This window comes from Passer domesticus, chromosome 3 (genome assembly GCF_036417665.1).
Source record: "Passer domesticus isolate bPasDom1 chromosome 3, bPasDom1.hap1, whole genome shotgun sequence".
Classification (NCBI taxonomy): Eukaryota; Metazoa; Chordata; class Aves; order Passeriformes; family Passeridae; genus Passer; species Passer domesticus.
Genome location: NC_087476.1, coordinates 65,292,987 through 65,312,553, shown reverse-complemented (window position 1 = coordinate 65,312,553; position 19,567 = coordinate 65,292,987). Strand labels below are relative to the sequence as shown.

The following is a 19,567-nucleotide window of genomic DNA, read 5'->3' as shown; positions in this document are numbered from 1 at the left end:
TCTTAAAGGAGGGTTTGATTTTGTTTGCTTGTTTGTTCTTCTAACCAGTCATGCTGCAAATTAGAAACACTATATGTTTGGCACAGAGATGTCAAAAACCAATGAAAAGACCCTCCTGGAAATGGAGAGCAGGATAGAGCCACAAAACCTGCCATTCCCTTACAGATTCCTGCACAAGTTATGCAGCATGATTTGAATTTTTTTTGTCCTGCTGTGTTCATTAGCTATGCAACAGCAAAGCTTCAAGGCACCTTTTTCTTGGGAACTGCACACATCTCAACAAACCACAGTTTTGTGTTTCGTCGTTTAATGCCATTATTAAGTTTGTATTTTAAGATCACAAAATTGCAGGACACTGAAATTCTGCATTATATAAGAAACTATGAACAGTTTATCCATCTCAATGAGGTCTCATTTTAATACAAAAAACCTTTACTCTCTGCATTCTGAACTCACATACAACAACAAACTAAAGAATCTCCCAAAAATCTGTGGAAAAACATGCTCACATTGTTCTGATGCAAGACTTGCAGTACTCGGTTGACGTTATTTAAGGCATGTACTCGTGTGGAACCTCGTTCTTTAGGCTGAAAATAAAAAGTTACAATCTGTTCAACATCAGAATTAATGGACATACCAAACAAAATTGGAGAAGAAATCTCCATTTTAACTTCTTTCTTTTACTAGTAGTAAGAACAACAAAACAAGACCATCCACAGCAATTTCAAAACAAAAACTGGTCGGAACAATATTCCCCAATTCAAGGCACAGGACAGGCCTTGGATTCAAATTGTATTTCAGCTCATCATTACCAAGTCCAAAATTTTTATTCCCAGCATCTACAGAATCATAAACCGGCAATGCAAAAGCAAAGGAAGAGTTCCTGGGGAAAATCTGAGGCTTTTGAACATTTGCCAGAGTACTTGAAATGTTCTGGCTCCCAAGAGAGAACAAGCAGCAATTTGTTTTTCTGGCACCAAAAGCATGCTAAACCTTTGCATACTGGAAAGAAGTTATGCTTCCTGACTTTCCCTTCCTTTTAATATCAGGAGGAATTAAAAAAAAAAAGCTCCACAACCAGGAAAAAAACCCAAAAAAACACCAAAACAAAACAAAATATGAAAAAAAAATTAAAAAACAACCCAAACTTTCAACTCTTGACAATACCTGCCACTCCATTTGTTTTTAATCACCATAATTTAATTCCTGTGGCAGAAAGTGATCATACTGCTGTTCAATTGAACTTGGAACACAGTAATCAACTCAGAAACAAAAAAACTCATGTTGTTTCCACCATACTTCACACCACAAATTATTTGAAGTAGTAGTAAAACACATCTGCTTAAAAAAAACGTAAACTTGCAATGTGAAATTTTGCATGACTGAAGGTTCCTCATAAGGTCCCATAAACAAATTTGAGACTCAGTATAAATAGTGAAATAAACAATTTAATCCCAAGTAATTGCACAAGTTTCACCATATTTCGTGCATCTTTCTGAAGAGCCAATAATGTTAGCAGGGGAAGAGTTTTCAGCCACACACACATTGAGCAGTTTTCAGCCTTTTCCTGTCTGTAGATGACAAAATTTTTTCAATGGAGCTGCAGATTTTTACTTACTAGCGTTACCATTTTAACTTTCTTTTTGTTCTTTAAGCAATCTTTCACAAGCTTACTAGAAGCCCACAGCTGAACACAGGTCTACCTGATCATCCAGAAACAGACCTTTAAAAGATTTCTACTAAAAACATGTTGTTCACATACACTATGTGAACAACACCACTGATTTTACATGCCCTGCTAGACAGTATGTAAACCCTCAAGAGAGAGTTACAGAGTTAAGTCTCGGCCTGACCCTGTATCTCATGAGTGGAGTTCATGGGAATTTCACTGGAACTGTAGAGAACAAGTACACATTACAAGCAAATTAAGGTTTTAAATAAATTAAATTTTTTTTTAAGAATCTCATGCCTCAGTTTGTGTTTTGTTTATTCATTGGTTTGGGGTTTTTTTAATACATGGAAATATGACTCAGATGTTTCTCTTACCAGAGGTTTCCCCGTCAGACCCTCCAAAAGGTCCAAAAGCTTCCTTCCATCTTTGAGATCTGTGAACATATCTTTTACTGGGGCCTTCCCACTCTGCAGAAAAAAAAAAAAAAGGCGTAATAAAAACAATGTTTAAGCAGAACTTCCCTGAAAATAGATACTTTTTCCTTTGTATCTTTTAATTAATTCTTAATTGGCACTAAAAGTAGTAAATGAAAGCTAGGGGACTGCTACAGCAATCAAGAAGGAACCCTTCCCTTTTTATTTTCCTTCCTCCCTCCCACTGTGGTTCTGTGCATCAGCAGCCTTGTACTAAGGAACCAAATCAGTGCATCCTGGCTCACATTAGGGTGGATGCATGAACACGCAAAGATGGCAAAGAAAGAAAACTTGGCAAGCTTGAGGAGTCATTTGAGAAGGAATGCTTTGGTTTGGCTGCATTTAAAGGAAGAAGAAACTGAGGCTTTTCAGAAAGCTATTGGGACAAGTTCTCTCAGATTTAAAAAAAAAGGACAAAAATTACTTGGAATTGAGCCCTGTGTAAGAAGATGCCACTGTTCTACAAAGATGAGTAAATCAAAAGGTATAGCATTTATTGAAACAAATTAATCACTTTCTCTACTATGGAAAACATAATGTGAAACCCAGAGCTACTCTAAATCATAAATTTCTAATTTTTGGTTTCTTTGGGAATGAAGGGACTCTATACAAAAATTGTGGCAGATGAGAGTGGAATCATGTTAACCTTTTCCATGCTTCCTTTTTATCTTATTTCTTCTTGGACCATAACAAAGTTACTGTGGGAAAGTTCTACAGGGCAGGGGGAGTAGACACAGCCAGCCAGCAACTAGGTGCATTTGCTTTGCAATATTCACCTGCTGGCTGCCAAGAAATCAATTAAAATACTGCTTTCAGTGTCCCTTTCAAGTGCCAATTTGAGGAGGAGAAAAATATTTTCTGAGTACCACAAAAAGCTCCAATACTGCCTTTTCCTGTCACCTTGACATTTTAACATTGCTCTTCAGAAAGAAGGCCATCAAAGACCCATCCTACATGACATAAATTAGCTGGCATAGATCTCTCCTGTCTTCACTTATCTCCTCCTGCCCTACAGTTGCTGGTAATTACCAAATACTGGCTAACAAATGAGAAAAAGAGAACTGAACAGCTCAATGAACCCTTTTTTTTGGCAAATGTCTGGTTTTCCCCAAAATTCATACAGGTTTTTAGGTGCCCCATTTAGTTAGATTTGATACTACAAAAACTACCAACAAAAAAAAAGGTCAGAGTTGAACAGCCACAAAGAAATATTTTCGTTTCCTTTACAAAAACATAACTAAACGTAACAATTTCAACCAGCTAAACATTGTAAGTATGATCTTAAGTATGAGCCTACAACAGGACAACTGGCTGGAGAGACGAGGAGAGACCAATGGCTGTTGTCTATCTGGACTTCAACAAATCTTTTGACACTGTCTCCCATCACACCCACATAGGCAATCTCAGGTCTGTGAACTGGACAAGTGAAAGGTGAGGTGGGTTGAACCAGCTGAACGGCAAATCCCAGAAGGTCACTATAACTGGCACAGGGTCTAGTTGGAGGCCTGTCACTAGTGGTATCCCCAAAGGTTCAATAGCGGGTCCAGTATTGTTTAACTTCTTCATCAATGACTTGGATGGAGGGACAGATGCCTCCTCAGCAAGTTCATAGATGACATAAAGCTGGGAGGAGTAGCCAATACCCCAGAGAGCCATGCAGCCACTCAAGAGGGACCTCAACAGGCTGGAGAGATGGGCAGAGGGAAGCTGTGTGAAACTCAACAACGGCAAATGTGGGATCCTGAACCTAGGGACGAGTAATCTCATGCACTGGTACAGGCTTGGGCGGATCTGCTGGGATGCAGCTCTGTGGAGAAGGACCCGGGAGTCCTGGTGGACAACAAGATGTCCATGAGCCAGTAGTGAGCCCATGTGGCTAAGGGGGCCAATGGTATCCTGCAGACATTGGGAAGAACACTGCCAGGAGGTCAAGGGAGGTGATCCTGCCTCTCTACTAGTCTCTAGTGAGGCCACATCTCACTAAGTATGTGTGAGACTCACAAGTGCTGTGTTCAGGTCTTGGCTTCTCAATACCAGAGAGAGGTGGAACTCCTGGAGTAGCTCCAGCAAAGGGCAACAAAGTTGATCACGGGACTGGAGCTCCTCTTACACGGAAAGTCTCAGGGAGCTGGGCCTGTTCAGCCTCAAGAAGAGAAAACTAAGACATGATCAGTGTCTGTAGGTACCTGAAGGGAATGTCCCAAGGGGATGGAGCCAAGCTCTTCTCAGTGGAGCAACAGGACAAGAGGCAACAGCAGAAACCGACAGAAGTTTCACCCGAACATAAGGAATACCTTCCTCGTGCAGGTGACCACACAACAGAACAGATTACCCAGAAAGGCTGTGGAATTTCCCTCACTGGAGATGTTCAAAAAAAACATCTGGATGCAATCCTGAGTAATATGCTCTAGAGCTCCCTGCTTGAGCAGGGAAGACAGACTAGACAATCTCTAGTGGTCCCTTCCACCCTTAACCATCCTGTGATTTTATGAGCCAGACAACGGGATAACAAATGGAGATGCAGGGGAGCCTCTTCTACAGTTTATGGTGTAATACAGGAGATCAGCCACAGAGCAATCAACCCAGATGCCAGTAAAATTTAGTTTACATTTGGTTTTCATCACCACACTGAAGACAGTAAAAACAGGTTGCCAAGGGCACAAGGAAATTGCTCATCTGACCAGAAAAGCAAGTACTAGGAGCTAACAGAGGTCTCTGCATGCAGCAATAGTCAAACACTCACTGTGAAAACAAACAAACAAACAAAAAAAACCACACCCAAACTTCTTAGTCTTTGAAGTGTTGGCCTCTCCAGAGCAGAGCAGAGGGGAAGAATCACTTCCACTGACCTGCTGGCCACACTTCTTTTTATAAAGCCCAGAGTATGGTTGGCTTTCTAACCTGAAGCATACATTGCTGTCTCATGTCCAGTTTTTCGTCCACCAGTACCCCCAAGTCCTTCTCCACAGGGCTGCTCCTAATCTATTAATCTCCCAGTCTGTACAGATACTGGGGAGGGCCATGATGCAGGTGCAGGCCAGGACCACGTACCTGGCCTTGCCAAACTTCACAAGATTCACATGGGCCTACTTCTCTAGGCTGAAATCTTTCTGGGTGACCGCCATTCCCACTTGCAAATCAACTGCACTTGCTCGGTGTGGTGCCATCTGCAAACTTGCTGAGGGCATATTCAAACCCACTGCACGTCATTAGTGATATTAAACCCTTCAGATTACATTATGGACCCCTGAGGGATAGCACTTATTCCTGATTTGGACATTGAGCAGTTGACTGCAAATCTTTGGATGCAGCTGCCTAGGCAACTCCTCATTTATTTAACAGTCCATTCATCAAACCCTCATCTCTCCAATTTAGTGACAAATGATGTTGTGGGAGACATCATCAAAGGCCCTACTGAAGGAAAGCCTTTATAATTATACAAATAATTATAACTATATATAATTAGAACAGCACACACATATATAATACCAAAACTGAGAATGTTATAGCCATACATCCTCAATTAATTTGTTGCCTTAGGTCCAGAAGTTAAAAAGGATTTGGAGCTACTGAAAAAGCAGAAAGATACCTCATCTAATACAATGCAACAAGAGCATTGAGAGGATACAGTGCTCTTTCTTTGCTTCTATCCCCTCACTTCACATGCATGAAAATAAGCTGAATGACTTCCTGCTTTCAGTCATTCATTTCAACAGGTCATGGTATGTTCCAGCCCTACGCAATGCACCCTGCTGTGATAGTGGAAATTATTTAGATCTGCCTTCTCAGGAGAATGACTTTTGCATTTTGATGGCCATCAGAGAACCGTGTTTTGCTGTCAGTTGAAAGAGTCAATAGAAGAGTATTAAATTATTTCTGCACACTAAGCTACTCATTCTTGGTTTGTTCAAGTACCCACCATACTCAAATCAGACAACGCAATACACAAAGCCTCTGTATTTAGTGAAGCCTAGCAAATGTTCTCTGAGGGAAAGAAGTCAGCTCACAGGATATACTTTCCCACGTGCAAGGTGACTCAAGTTTGCTAAGAAAGGGTTGCAACACCCACCCCACCAAGCCTATCAGCACCTCCACAGAAGCACACCACCCGGAAAGCTGGAAACCTGCTTCTTCAGTTTCCCACACCTACCTGAATCCCACACACACACCTGGTGGCAGCTGCCACCCAGGCAGCCTCAGCTGTCCCATCAGGGCACAAAGCCAACCCTAAAAGTCAACTGATGTCCCAATGGAGCAGAGACTGCATAGGCACTGCATCCTGCTCTGCTCACACTGCCTCCTCCCACTCATGCATTTTCCTCAGACCTGAATGCACATTTCCATGCAGGATCTGCTGTGTGAACCATAGAGTCTGCAGTCAGAAACATCAGTGCTCTGTCCTCCAGTGCAGCTGGATACTGGACTACTTTCTTGGGATGCAGTTCAACAGCAACCCACTGTGCTTCAGGAAGTCTTCTACTTTCTTTATCAAACAGAACAGCTACAGATCCCAGCTTCTGACAGCCACATGACTCATGAAGTTTATTAAACATAGAAGAGTGCAGGAAAATAATTTCTTTAAATGGCAGCCCCAAGTGATAGTCCCATACCTTTATTTCCCAAGAGGTGACATGGAAAGCTCTGGGGCAAAGCTGACAAAGCAGCTATGCATGCCCTCTTGTGCCAGGTACGAGCCAGCCCTGAGCAAGGACAGGCTGCTGCCAACACCCTCTCTTTGTGATAAAACCCATGCAGAGCCCCATCACCTCACAAGCAGTGCCCACCTCTGAGCCTACTGGGGCAGGCTGCTGTGGCAGTGCAAGGGCAGTCTGAGAGCTGCACTACATGGCCTCTAAGGCTGGGCCTGTACTTCTAGTCCAGGGGCCATGAGCACACTTGAGCCCTGGCTCTGACCCAGCAGTCTGGCTACCATCAGGGCCCCTGGTCCATGCAGACTGCTCCGGGGTGAAAAGCAGGCAGCCCTGAGACCAGCTGGGCAGGCTGGTGTGTTGCTACAAGGGCCTGGGCTCTGGAGGAGGACAGAAGGTAAGGCATGGGGCTCTGCAGCTTGCTTCCTTCACCACCCCTACCCACATCCATACTGCTCCCTCCTAACACCCAGAAAATAATCTGACCTTCTGAAAAATTAAGTCTGTAGCCACAGATACACACACAAATAAATACACAATCTGCAGTATGCAAAAAAGCACATGCATTTCTCTCTCTGTAGAGTCTTGTCTGGCATACAGTATGCTAAGGCAATCTAAATTTCTCTTTTTCAGAACTAAAATTTTACTCACTTTCTAAATACTTAAAGACTACACAAGTACAAAGTAGTTCAGCCCCTGCCAACATCCTATAAGGAGAAGCAGTCCATCAACTGAGCATATTGGATCAAGAAATTCAAGTATTTGTCTTATAAGAAAGAGTGACAGTGACAAACCATACCGAGCCCTTCCCAAGGGCAAATGGCTAGTCACGGTTGTGTTGGTAAGTACTTAAAGAGCAGCTTACATTGTGCCAAGCACTGTACAAATACGAGGCAGCTAATGGGTTCTTTCTCAAAGACAAAATAGAGTCCAGTTTACACTACAATGACAGCATAAAGGACAGGCTGGGACACACTTGTACCAGAAGATCTGTGCCGGTTCAGGGTGTAAAGCATTCACATCCCACTCACTGAACACTTTTACCAGCTAACAGAAGGTAGTTTTTCTCAGCTTTGCTTATGTTTGCCGCAAGAGCAGAAAAAAACAAACCAAAAAAAACCTGGCAGAAATCTCTTTCCCTCAGCCTGTTCAAGAAGGCTTTGCTAGCAGAGCTGTACACACAGTTACTGTAACAGACACAAGGGCTTGATAAAACAGACAAAAGAACATAATTAACAGACTTAGACAGAGGCAGTGTTGGTTCCTCAATGCTTTAAATTAGCACCGATAGCAGGAAAGGAGTTGATTCACTTAACAGGACTGGCGTAAGGGAAAGAGGAAGAAGGAAAAGGAAAGTGAAAGAGAGGCAGAGAAAGGAAAATAAAATAAAAGCTAGAGACTGTACACAAGCTGTGGGCTAGGCTTGCTTGTGTTCTCATGAAGTTTGCATGGTGACATTTGTTATGCACCACTAGGCACATACACAAGGACCAGAACCATATCCAATCCATCACATTACATTTATTCCAGCAAACATTTTGGTGGCAGCCTTTGTGTGAATACAAGTAAGAGAGGGAAGACACAAAACTTTTGCTAGTTATCCACAGCAGAAACCATTTTTTCTGTTGATTTACCTCATGAGGAAGCAGCAATTTATTAATGATCTCTGAGGTGGAGACCAGATGCTACCATACATACACAAGACCAGCCATCTCAGGCATCAGTTTTACACTTTCCAGCAAGACACCAGCACTATTCGGGAAGGAGATACCACAGGCAGTGTTCTCCTCACACCAGCTGCCCTGTTATGCCCCTTTGGCCATCTTTCAAGTCCCTCTACCTAGATCAGGTTTAAGAGGGTGACTCACACTTCCTTGTGTGCATCTAGAATTACTCACGACAACGGGTCATCCAGGCCAGCCAACATGACTGTGCAGAAATCATTCCTTCTCTTTGCCAGAAAGCATTCCCAGGAAGTGGATGAAGATATAAACAAAATCCAGACCAGATTTTTAAGTCATCCAATGCAGCTGACAGTCAAAAGCCCAGCCATCAACACTTATAGTTTGTTCTACTAAAGCCACCACAGCTACAAGGCAGTGATCATTCTTGAGCGTGCTCTACAGTAGAAAATTCTTAATTGTCCCTTTATTACCAGTGGGGAGCTGTATCAAACTGAACCCAGTTAGAGAAAAAAAGGGACTCACAAATTCTCAGTAGGATAAAACCTCTTTTTTTCAAACACCAGCTATTAATAATTTTACTATGACTACTTAAGTTCTTTATTTTTGAACATGAAATTATACGCAAAGGCAATCATTAAGGAAGTTTAAATGTTTACCTAGTTTAACTAGAAACACAAAATTTTCTCATATTTATCTGTAGCAGACAATTTACCTGTGCTTTAAATCAATAATTATTGAAGCTCCATTATTAAGCCTAACTTTTTCAATTAATGAACGCCAAAGAGATTGGAGAATAAGAGATAAGCCACCTCTATTTCACATCCTCCTCAGTGATATTGATTCAGACCTTGTAGTCACAACATTAAAACTAGGATGAAAGGTCCTCTCAGTTTTAGTTAATGCACACTGGCTGTCACCAGAAAAATAACACATTTCATAAAACCATACAAATGACCTTCACCACTAAGGGAATGCAGCAGACAAGTTCCAGCTGCTCAGAGCAGGGCTGGAAAAAGCCCTGGTTGTCATTTATATTATCTGCCACTTCAGGAACACAAAAACAACCTGAAAAGACATAGAAAGCAATACATACTGATTTTCCATCAGATACTTCTATCCTCAAATGTTACTTTTATGAAGAGTAATTTTAATTAATTCTTTTTAACCAATATATGACAATTTTTAACATCTAATAAGATGCTCAATACATAGGTCAAAGTAGTAGTAGAACAGTAAAGACCCATTTCCTTTGAGAAGGGGCAAGTATTGGAGAGTTTGAGCTCTTAAATGACAGCATGAACCACTCATAATGTTCAAGTACATTCCCAGGGAACTCATGGTAATCAGTTTAAACTCAAACAACACAGGAGCAAGAACTACACTTCATCATGACCAAGACCAAGTAAAAAACATGTCAAGTGCTGCTACATCATAAGGCCAGCACATGGGAATTCAATGTGGGAAACTAATCAGAAAGCAAAAAGGTCATTGCATAAAGTAAACAACCATGTCAACAAATAATCTTGCCAGATTCTAATTCAAGACCATAGACAATGTTTACAGAAGTATTTTTATTAAAATGTGGTACTTTTTTCCATTCTCCTTCCACTAACATGTAGGAGTTACAGGACATCATACACAAATACTAGCTATACTGTGACAGATATATTTTCACTGAGTATACTCTACTCCATCCTGAATATTTGCAAGGAGTTGTGGCATCTCAACATGACACTAGTACCAAAACTATGATTTCAAATACCAAGTAAAGAAAAGAAATAAAAAGTTATAATCATAAGAGGAAGTCAGCTTATAGACCAAATTATTTTTAACTACTGGTGCTCAAAAATAAAATAGTTACAAGCAACTAAATATCTATTTAAAACCCCAGACTAACAGGGGGTGGCAGGGGGAAGTAATACTCATCACTGAGATATGCTGGAAATTTTGATTCTACTAGATGACAGACATGAGTTTAAGAAGCAGCAAAGCTGAAAAGCTAAAGATAGTTCAATTCACCCAATACCTAAAATACTCAACTGACAACATGACCGAAGGAGGGAAGATCTATCAGTGCAAATAGCACAGCAAGGCATCAGTAACTCTGCAGGTCTTTCTCTCTCCAGTGTATTTATTAACATATTTACATAAGCCTATGTTACAATAACATGTTTAATGTAACAGTACTAACCTCAGCTTGCAATTATGCCTCATTACATAACAGTGCCAGTAGGAGCAGCTGGGACTCTGCTTACCACTGCCAGTTATTTCTCTTGTAAAACAGAAAGGTAATCCTTTTATTTATAGTTTTCCAAGCCACGTAACTTCAATCGCACCCTTAAAAAAAATTTACAAATTCCTGATATCCAGGTTGACTATTTTAATTAGCAGCTAATAGATAAAGGAACAGATTTGCTTTGGTGACTACCAGATTCAGCTCTAGAAACCCTCGAACCACTGGGATGACAACCAAACCAAGAATCAGACCCAAACCCAGAGCATTAACCAAGTCAGCAATACTTACAGCCCATATTACTATACCAAGCTTTCAAGTCCAGCAAGGCAGATGCTGCCCGCATTTGTTCTTAGAGCAGAAAGCAGCAGAAATTGAAAGGAAGGCAGAATACTGACCATTTTTTGCTGTGGCTATATCTGGGAGAGATCATGAACTGCTACATATTATTGCTTTTATGCTAGAAAGTAGCCATCCTTACCATAACTCACAACCTATTAGAGAAGAAAAATTTACTTTCGTGCTTCTTGGCTAATACACATGCTAGGCCTAGAAAGGCTTATTTGGTCCTCTCATAAAAAGAGACTAAGAAAAAAGTAGACTAAAAATTGACCTTTTTAAGGCCAGCTCATGCAAACACTAATTCTTTTCCACCCAGATTATCCAGATTATTCCTCTTTTCAACAAGGCTGTTGCTTTTTAAGCTTTGGCTGTCTTTGAGTGAAGTTACATTTTACAGTTTAATTCAGCATTGAAAAATATCAGAAGCAATTAGACTGTAGCTTATTTCACCAGTCATCAAGTATTTCCTTGCTTGCACCACAAAACCTGCACTGCAAAAAGGACAAGACACCATCTTAGGTGATGTCACCTCGGACAGACAAAATTGCCTAATCAGTCTTTTTGATCTCTCTTCTTGCATGACTAATACACTGAACTCCATAATTCTCCTTCCCCCCCAAAAAAAACACTTCTGAAATGTCTTTGACCTCAGGTATCTTGGGTCATGTGAAATTAATTACCATGAATAGCTATAATTTTGCCTTTAAAAAGATTTATCACAGTTGCTAAGGGTCAGCAATGGAGCTGCAAAATGTCTCCCAAAGTACAGGACATGACATTTACCACTATGACAACACAACACTTAAAGGAAAGAAAATTAAGGAGCAGAAATGGAGGAAAACATCTATTCAGCACACCACACAAACAGCTAAAAGAAGACTTTGCAGTTACCAAATGCATTAGCGCCTGGTATAATGAGGAATTAACTGTTTCAATTTTAAGATGCATATGAAGTCACAACTCTCCAAAGCACTCCAAGAACAACTCATCAGTTCTCCTACTGCCTGTTTACTCTCATCTTTCCTTGCTATCCTTCCAGGGAAGGGGACACATAAGAGCCCAGGAGAGGAAAGGCACAGGAGCCCCACACTGAGTATTTGCCTTCTCAAAGGCTAACTTGGAGCTCAGCCCTGAAAGATGCATTCTGCTCTCAAGCTGCACCTCCTCCTCTTCTTTACTCTAACCCTAAAGTCAAACTTATTTTTGGAAGACCACAGAGTAGGAAAAAGAGCTTCAGATGCTGTAAAAGTGTGGGATGTCTAGTTTTATTCACACTGGAAGATCCTGGCCTGGCTCCAAGCCCTGTCAATGCTGGCCAGTGCAGATGTCAGGGCACTAGCACAAGACCTGGAGGTGCAGAATCACAAATACATGCAGCAGGAACACTGCAAATGCATGAGTAAGACTGTATAAGGCTTCTGTACATTAAAAAAAAAAAATTGAGCTTGTATTGGAAAGCGATGGGAAAACATGATGGAAAGGAAAGGGAGGCCCAGGGCTCATGCATGCAAGGGCTTTGAATGTAGGTCCTGACACCTTGGAACAATGCCCCAGCTGACTCCATTCAACAGCCTCCCATATCCAAGACTTAAAACTGATGGGCAGGGAAATCTAGTGTCATTTTCACTGAATACCACAAATCTCTGGGCTTTTCTGCTCTTTTTGCAGAGCACACCCTTCCTAGCAAGAAAGCTTTTTTTGCCATCCCTGTGGGAAAATTTCCCAAACTCATTGAAGAAACAAGTTTTTGGTAAAAAGACACTGCTTCAGTTTGCCAGTGCTGGATCTGTAAGCTTCCTCTAGTGAGTGACAGCACTAAGTTCTGTCAGGCTGTGACAGACCCGACTCCGTGGGTCTAAATTAAGTTAGGGAATCATGTTTCTTCTGCTGACTCTGTGTTCCACCTGCCAAGCTCAGGAAGAGCAGAGGAGGAGAGGAACCAATCTGAAAGCAAACTTGGAAAAGTACCACCTTGGAAAATGAGAAAACTAAAGCCAGCAAAGACTGAATCCTGCAAGAAGGTGAAGGGAGGCCAAGGTTAGTACCACTGAGACAAAGGGAGATGCAAAAATAGGACTGACCGCACAAGCATCAAATCCTGCAAAGGCAGGAGAGGGGAAATGAAGGGCAGATGGAGCAGATCTGGAGTTTAAAAAGAAAAACTGGGTCTTGATGGGAAAAAAAGTACGGTGACAAAGGCAAAAGTGGGTATGAAATAGGCAGGGCAGCCAAACTCCCGATTTGCGAGGATTTGCCAGGCAGGCAAGGCTCCTGACATGAGAGGGTGTAATAGTAAGCGAGGGGAAAAATACAAACAAACATTCCAACCAAAAATACGGTCAGAGTAGGAGTAAAGAAAGAAAATAGGGCAGAAAGAATTGTACTTGCATGGTTCTAAAGTGGGACACAAGACTCCTGAATTCCTTAACATGCCTATCAAGTTTCTAGAAACCTTCTGGAGTTGCAAGTGTGAGTATCCAACTACTTTGCTCTGTAATTATAAGCTGAAGCATCAGAGATCTGCAAGATGCAGTTAAAACTCTCAGGCCTGCTGATAAAACATCTAAGTAGATAAAGACTGAAGCTATTCAGATATTTGGACAAACTAAAGTTGATTACAAAACCTTTGTTCACTTTCTCTTTACCCGTGTGAAACAAATAATATTGGGGTATTGGAGCACTACATTACCCTCCAGACTTGAATTCAAGCTCCACTGTTAGCCAGAAGTTCCCCTGTAACTTATCAGAATCATTTAAAACACAATTTTACATGCAATTACTAACTGTGTGCCAGATTAAGAGACTTCCTTAGATCACTAAAGCCAGTCCTTGCCAACACAAGCATAATCATCTTCTAGTCCCTTTTCTACGCTGATCAAGCTCCATCTGAAAACCAACTAGATAATTTGAATGGTTTGATTGAGTTTGCAGAAGAGATGAACTCTCTGAATTCTGTCATAAGGATCAAGAGCTCTGTTTTATATCAAGAAATGCCAAAGAAATGTTAAACCCTCTGTGACAATTTAGCTAAAGTCTCAGACTGGGCACTGAAAATTAGTAGCCAGTTCTAATGTTTACCTTTATTTGCAGTGGCTAAAAACCACTGTGACAAGATAGCACTTCTGCATTGCAGAAAGGTGTTCTGGAAATAACATACTGGTAAGTATTAATGGAGATTAATATAGAAAGGGATAAAAGGCTAGAAAATAATCCTACATTGTGTAAAGAACATGTATCAGCTATCCATACAACTAGATGCTTTAATTGGTAAGGCTATACCACAGGAAAATGGCTAAATCAGACTCTCAAAATTAGACTGGACAAACAATGGAAAAAATACAGCAAGTAAAAACATCACATGGCTTTATAAACATTTGCTGAAATGCTCTGCCTCAGTATTTATTTGATCATAAACTACCCTATTGTTTAAAGCTGGGTAACAGACTATTTCTCTAACAATTTTTACTCTGTTTAATTTTAACAAAATATCCTTACTACACAGCCATCATAGGCTTGTGAGCTGTAGTGTGCACAGCTCTCCCAAAGTATGTCTAAGAGAGCACTGAGTCCTGGCTGAGTACATTTATTGACCTTACAACGATCCACTTTAAATGTTTGTGCCTTGATTTCAAACAACACACACAAATAAAAAGCATCATTCTAGCAGAGTTTAAACCAAGAGCGCAAAACCAAGGCACTGTACTGGGAACTACCAGGAACTCTTATCTCACCCATCAGGGTACTGAAGCAGGCACCTCACCGAACACTTGAGATACCTGAAGTGTTTTACTCACTTACCTATTCTTTGATGAGAGAAGGGAAAGACTGCTCTCTCTCTAGATCCTTTGTAAAACCCTATTGAATTGACTTAAATCAAACTCAGCATTATGCAATTTTACAGTTTTTGTATGCTAAGCTAGTTTATAAAGGCTCAGATTACTTCTTATTTTCTTAAATGAAGGGCAATACAATATATTAACATGAGAGGACAAGTCAAATTTTTTGAATGAAATTTGCAATTCCACACAAAATACCTAAGTTACCATTTTGTTTTCAGCAATGTAAATCAGATTACATTTAACTGACCTCTAAAATCTCTCTACCCTACCAAGCAGCTAAATCAATCTAGTTGACAGGAAAGGAATTTTAAACAATCCATATGATTTGGTACATAAAAAAACTTTGACACAACAGGACTGAAATCAGTCCCTTTCTATTTTTAAGGTACAGTTGAAACTAGACTCTCTTACATGAGGCGATTTCTACTTAACACCATCATTTTCCCTGTAATTTGAACATGTCAGTCTTAATAAATCTGTGTCTTGTCATGCCAAAAGAGCCACGCTCAAGTTTGAATTGGACATGCAGCAGTTCGGAGTATGTCCTTTTACAGGAGTCTCTTTAATCATTAGCAAGGCTTTCATGGCTTAAGGTGTTTAATGGGCCATGAAGTTACAGAGTTACAAAGCTACAGTACTTCAAATCCTGTGAGTATCTGACCATACCCTGTACCTGGGAAATCCAGGAGCTTAGCAGGATCTGTCTGATTATGCAGTATAGAATGAAAGACACTGTATAAGATATATCCATGTGACTACAAGCAGAATGAAAACAACTCTACCTTCTTCAATACAATGCCTACAGCACTCACAGGTGAGTCACCTGGCACAGTCTCAGTATGACTGTCATTCATTCTCAATATCACTGTCATTTTCATGTTTATGCCATCTCTGTGCCAGCTACATGACTACAGTGAGTCCTTTTTTTCCTCACCACATTTTCTTTCCTTGCATGATCCTGCCCTGCCCAATGCTCCTCCTGCAGAACCCATCACTCCTCCGAGCAGCAGTCAAAAGCTGAGCATAGAGCAACCAGTTACCCACACACACTCCTCTAAAGAGTAAACTAGCCAAGAATGCATTGGATGGAGAGTGCAGGATATCAGCTTTCAACGAAAACAAACCCAAGCCAAAATGATTCAACCAAGGCCACAAGCCTTGCATTGCCCAGTGTCCTGTTGCACAGGAAGGAAAGGAAGGTAAAAATTCCTTACAGTGCTGATCAAGAACTTCAGAAGGGCAGCGCTCCAGAAGCAGCCACTCATTGCTAAAGCACTGCTGCAGCTTTATTTACAAAAAAAAAAAAAAAACAACTCCACCAAAACACACAATCCCCCTTCCTTTATATTTATATCTGCTTTCAGGATTTCACACACTTGCCACTTTTCAATAAGAGCATGCAAAAGAGTAGTTACCCCATTTGCAGCACCACACTAGGCAGAAAAAAAACATGAGTTTACCCTGGTAATATTCCAAGTTCTTTCACACATTCAAACTATGAAGCAGGAAAACTTTCCACAGACGCTTATGTTCCTGGGCAAAGTGTCATTTTTCCCTATCAGCAGAACAGTGTAAAAAGCAGGCTTTAAATAGCATTCCAAAGCAAACGTCACTTCCTTTATCATTCCAAACCATGAAAGATCCTCAATAAGTTTCAGGCCAGTAAAGAGAATTAAAATGAGAACTGTACAGCATGAGAACCGAGGAAAATTCAAAATGAGCAAGTAATTATGTAAAATTTCAGTCAAGACTCGAGTAGCAACACCAGGTGGCTTCAACTAGAGGTTTGCAGAGTGAGTAAAGCTGACTCAGCAATGGAGGAAACACAGTGATGAAGGTTTAAAATCTGCTGCAATGCACTCTGAAAACTGCACATAGAAATAAACTAAACCAAAACTAAACAAAACCAAACAGACATGTTCATGCAAAGAACTATTCTGATATATCAACAAATAGAATCTTTCATTTTTTCTTAAAAGATAGTATCAAATGTTTATGTGCACAAGGAAATTGAGGGAACACTACACTACTTTATCTGTTTTCACTACACACTGACATTTTACTAGGAGTATTCAACAAGAGTAAGAGCAAAATATATTTAATCAAAATTATTCTAAACAGTGAACCAAAAGAAAATGAAGTAGTACATCCAAACCAACATTACCTTGGAAAACCGAGCATTTATCCATTTCGTAAAGGTTTTTTTCTGTACGTCATTATGTTCATCTGAAGAGAGAGAATAAGAAAACAATGAGTGAAATTGCATTCTTCTTAATCCTAGATTGTTCAATAGAAGTCACATTAAATACTGTCCTGAGAAGTGGGAGAACTTTTTGCCTTATTTGTCAATAAAGCTGTACAACCATCCACAACACTTTAGTACTTGCAGAGGCACACAAATGTTCTGCCTTTGCTGGTAACCACAGCAGCTCCTTTGCATTAGAATCAGCCTCACAGCACCTCCCAAGCGGGTTTCTGATGCATAAAATTCACATGCTTCCCATCTGGTGAAAAACAACCTACGAAACCATGGGCTTTTAATTAACAGACTTTGTCAACACCTTTTTGCCTGAATGCATTACTCCAAAAGGTGCTGAGGCCCTTACTCAAGCTTCTGATGCAGATAATAGCCTCTGAGGCAGCAAAGCTACTGGGGCAACCCTTGAAGCACTGGCAGCCTTACCCATCCTCAGCCTGCTTTTGCAGCTGGGTTCAGAGGCGTGTTAGTGATCAGTCACAGACAAGTTCAGCTAAGGTGTGGGAAGGGCTCAGCATCCTTTCCCTTCAGATATCCTGCTGGTGTGACTCCAAAGTGCCACCACCTAGGGTCTGCGAGACAGTCAGAAGGACACAGCAGGACAGGAAGAAGGGCAGGCAAGAGCCTGTAGGTCAGAGCAGAGGGAGGAGCAGTGGCTCCAGCTGGGCAAAGGGAAGGCAGTTTCCCAGGATGCCTAAGGAAGCCATTTAGGAGTCACCTGCAATTTTACAGAGCCTGTCCCACCAAACCAGGGTGAGTCACCTCCAGCACAGGACAGACATTCCTGCCTCTATCACAGGACCCATCTTGGGTAAATTGCACTGAGCACTGCTAAAGGTGAACCTGTGTTTCACCACCTGTACTTAAATGACAGTGAAATAACTGCTGACAACCAGACTAGGCAAGGGAGGTTGACCCAGAACAGATTTCCAGGTATGCTTGCTGCAGACAAGAAAACACATACATGCAGCCTGTCAAAGGCTTCAACCTCCAAATCCCTGCACAAATCACAGCCAGGACAGCAAGTGCCTTACACCAGGCAAACTGCTGGGCAGCTGCAGCCCAGATCAGGAGTCTCCAAGAGCTCTTCAAGACACCACCAGCTTCTTGGCAGACCAATCTTGAGATGCCCTTCAGGCGACCACAACACACTGCTGTCTGGAACGCTCTCTTGCAGAACCTCTTGGTGGCAGCTGGCATCAATTTTTCCAGAATCCATTCCACAAAGCAGCAAACCACGATGGTTTTCAGACTAACTGTCCCTGCACTTGGAATGAAGCCACAGAAAAAGCCTGATTGCAACTCAAACTTTCTACTTCACGCAATCACAAAAATTTTATGCATTCTGAAGCAATATCAGATTACGATTAAAAAGCACCACTTACAAGCTCATATACCTCAGCAGCAATTGAGACTGTTGTACAATAAAGTTTCATCTATAAAATCCAGATATTAATTAATTTAAAAACCACAGAATACAACCAGAAGATTTCTTATATAGACAACCTCAACATTTCTCATTTCTGGCCAAACACAGAAGATTACACTCTCCATGTATTTACATCTAATATATCTAGCCAAAAAAACTGTTACACACAGAAACCAACAACCACGTATGTCTTACCTAACAGCAAAGTATAGTGGCTACAGCTCAGTCCAGATACAAGAAGTCACATTGGTAAGAAATAAAGTGTCATGATAGTTGAAAAACTTAAAATGTATGAAATTGTTCATTTAAATTAAAACCTTAGTTCTGGGCTTCTTTTAGGCTACAGCTAAAAAATCTGCTTAAGACACAAAGGTGCACGTCAGCCAGGAGCCATTGTTTCACCCTTCCATACCGCTCCTCTTTGGCAGCTAAAGCTGATCCAACAGACCCCACTTTTGAGTCACACCTCAAGCCCAACCAGACATCAAAGACAGCCCAATGACTGAAAAGATTTTTTTGAGCAAGCTTCAAGATAGCTATAGCATTTGCACAGTATGCCATACTCAGAATGCTGGAACTCAAGGTGTTGTTTCAGAGTATAATTACCTAAGACACCTTGTTAACCCTGTCTTTTACCCTCAGTGGCCTACAGTTCCTTACCATCAAAGACAGAGAGAACTAAGTAATTTCCTGGTAGATCCTAAGTATCCATCTCACAGGAGCCTGGCACACAACATAAACTCAAAACCATTTTTTAAAAAATATATTTAATCTATTTTCCCCCTAGAAATCTATTTTTTTTTCCTTTTAAGACATAGGAATGGACCAGATTGGTCCAACTGGCACTGTTGGAGCAATGTTTTCCATTGGCTTTAACTGCAAATACTATTTGTATTGAATATAGTGAGATTTAAACATCATTCATTAAACAGTCTGCCCCTTTTTGTGCCAACACCCCCATCTACACCCCTATGTACCATGATGCTTT

At 40.9% G+C, this 19,567-nt stretch overlaps 1 protein-coding gene across 3 annotated transcripts in view; it reads right to left on the bottom strand.

Annotated features, from left to right (window-relative positions):
- Positions 1 to 19,567, bottom strand: part of UTRN (utrophin) — a 337,069-nt gene that overhangs the window by 261,746 nt on the left and 55,756 nt on the right. For all 3 annotated transcript variants that reach the window (XM_064413617.1, XM_064413616.1, XM_064413618.1), the window contains 3 exons: positions 17,058 to 17,119; positions 2,047 to 2,139; positions 510 to 587 (listed from right to left, as the gene is read on the bottom strand). In XM_064413617.1, the coding sequence (XP_064269687.1) occupies positions 510 to 587; positions 2,047 to 2,139; positions 17,058 to 17,119 (233 nt within the window). The remainder of the gene's footprint in view (positions 1 to 509; positions 588 to 2,046; positions 2,140 to 17,057; positions 17,120 to 19,567) is intronic.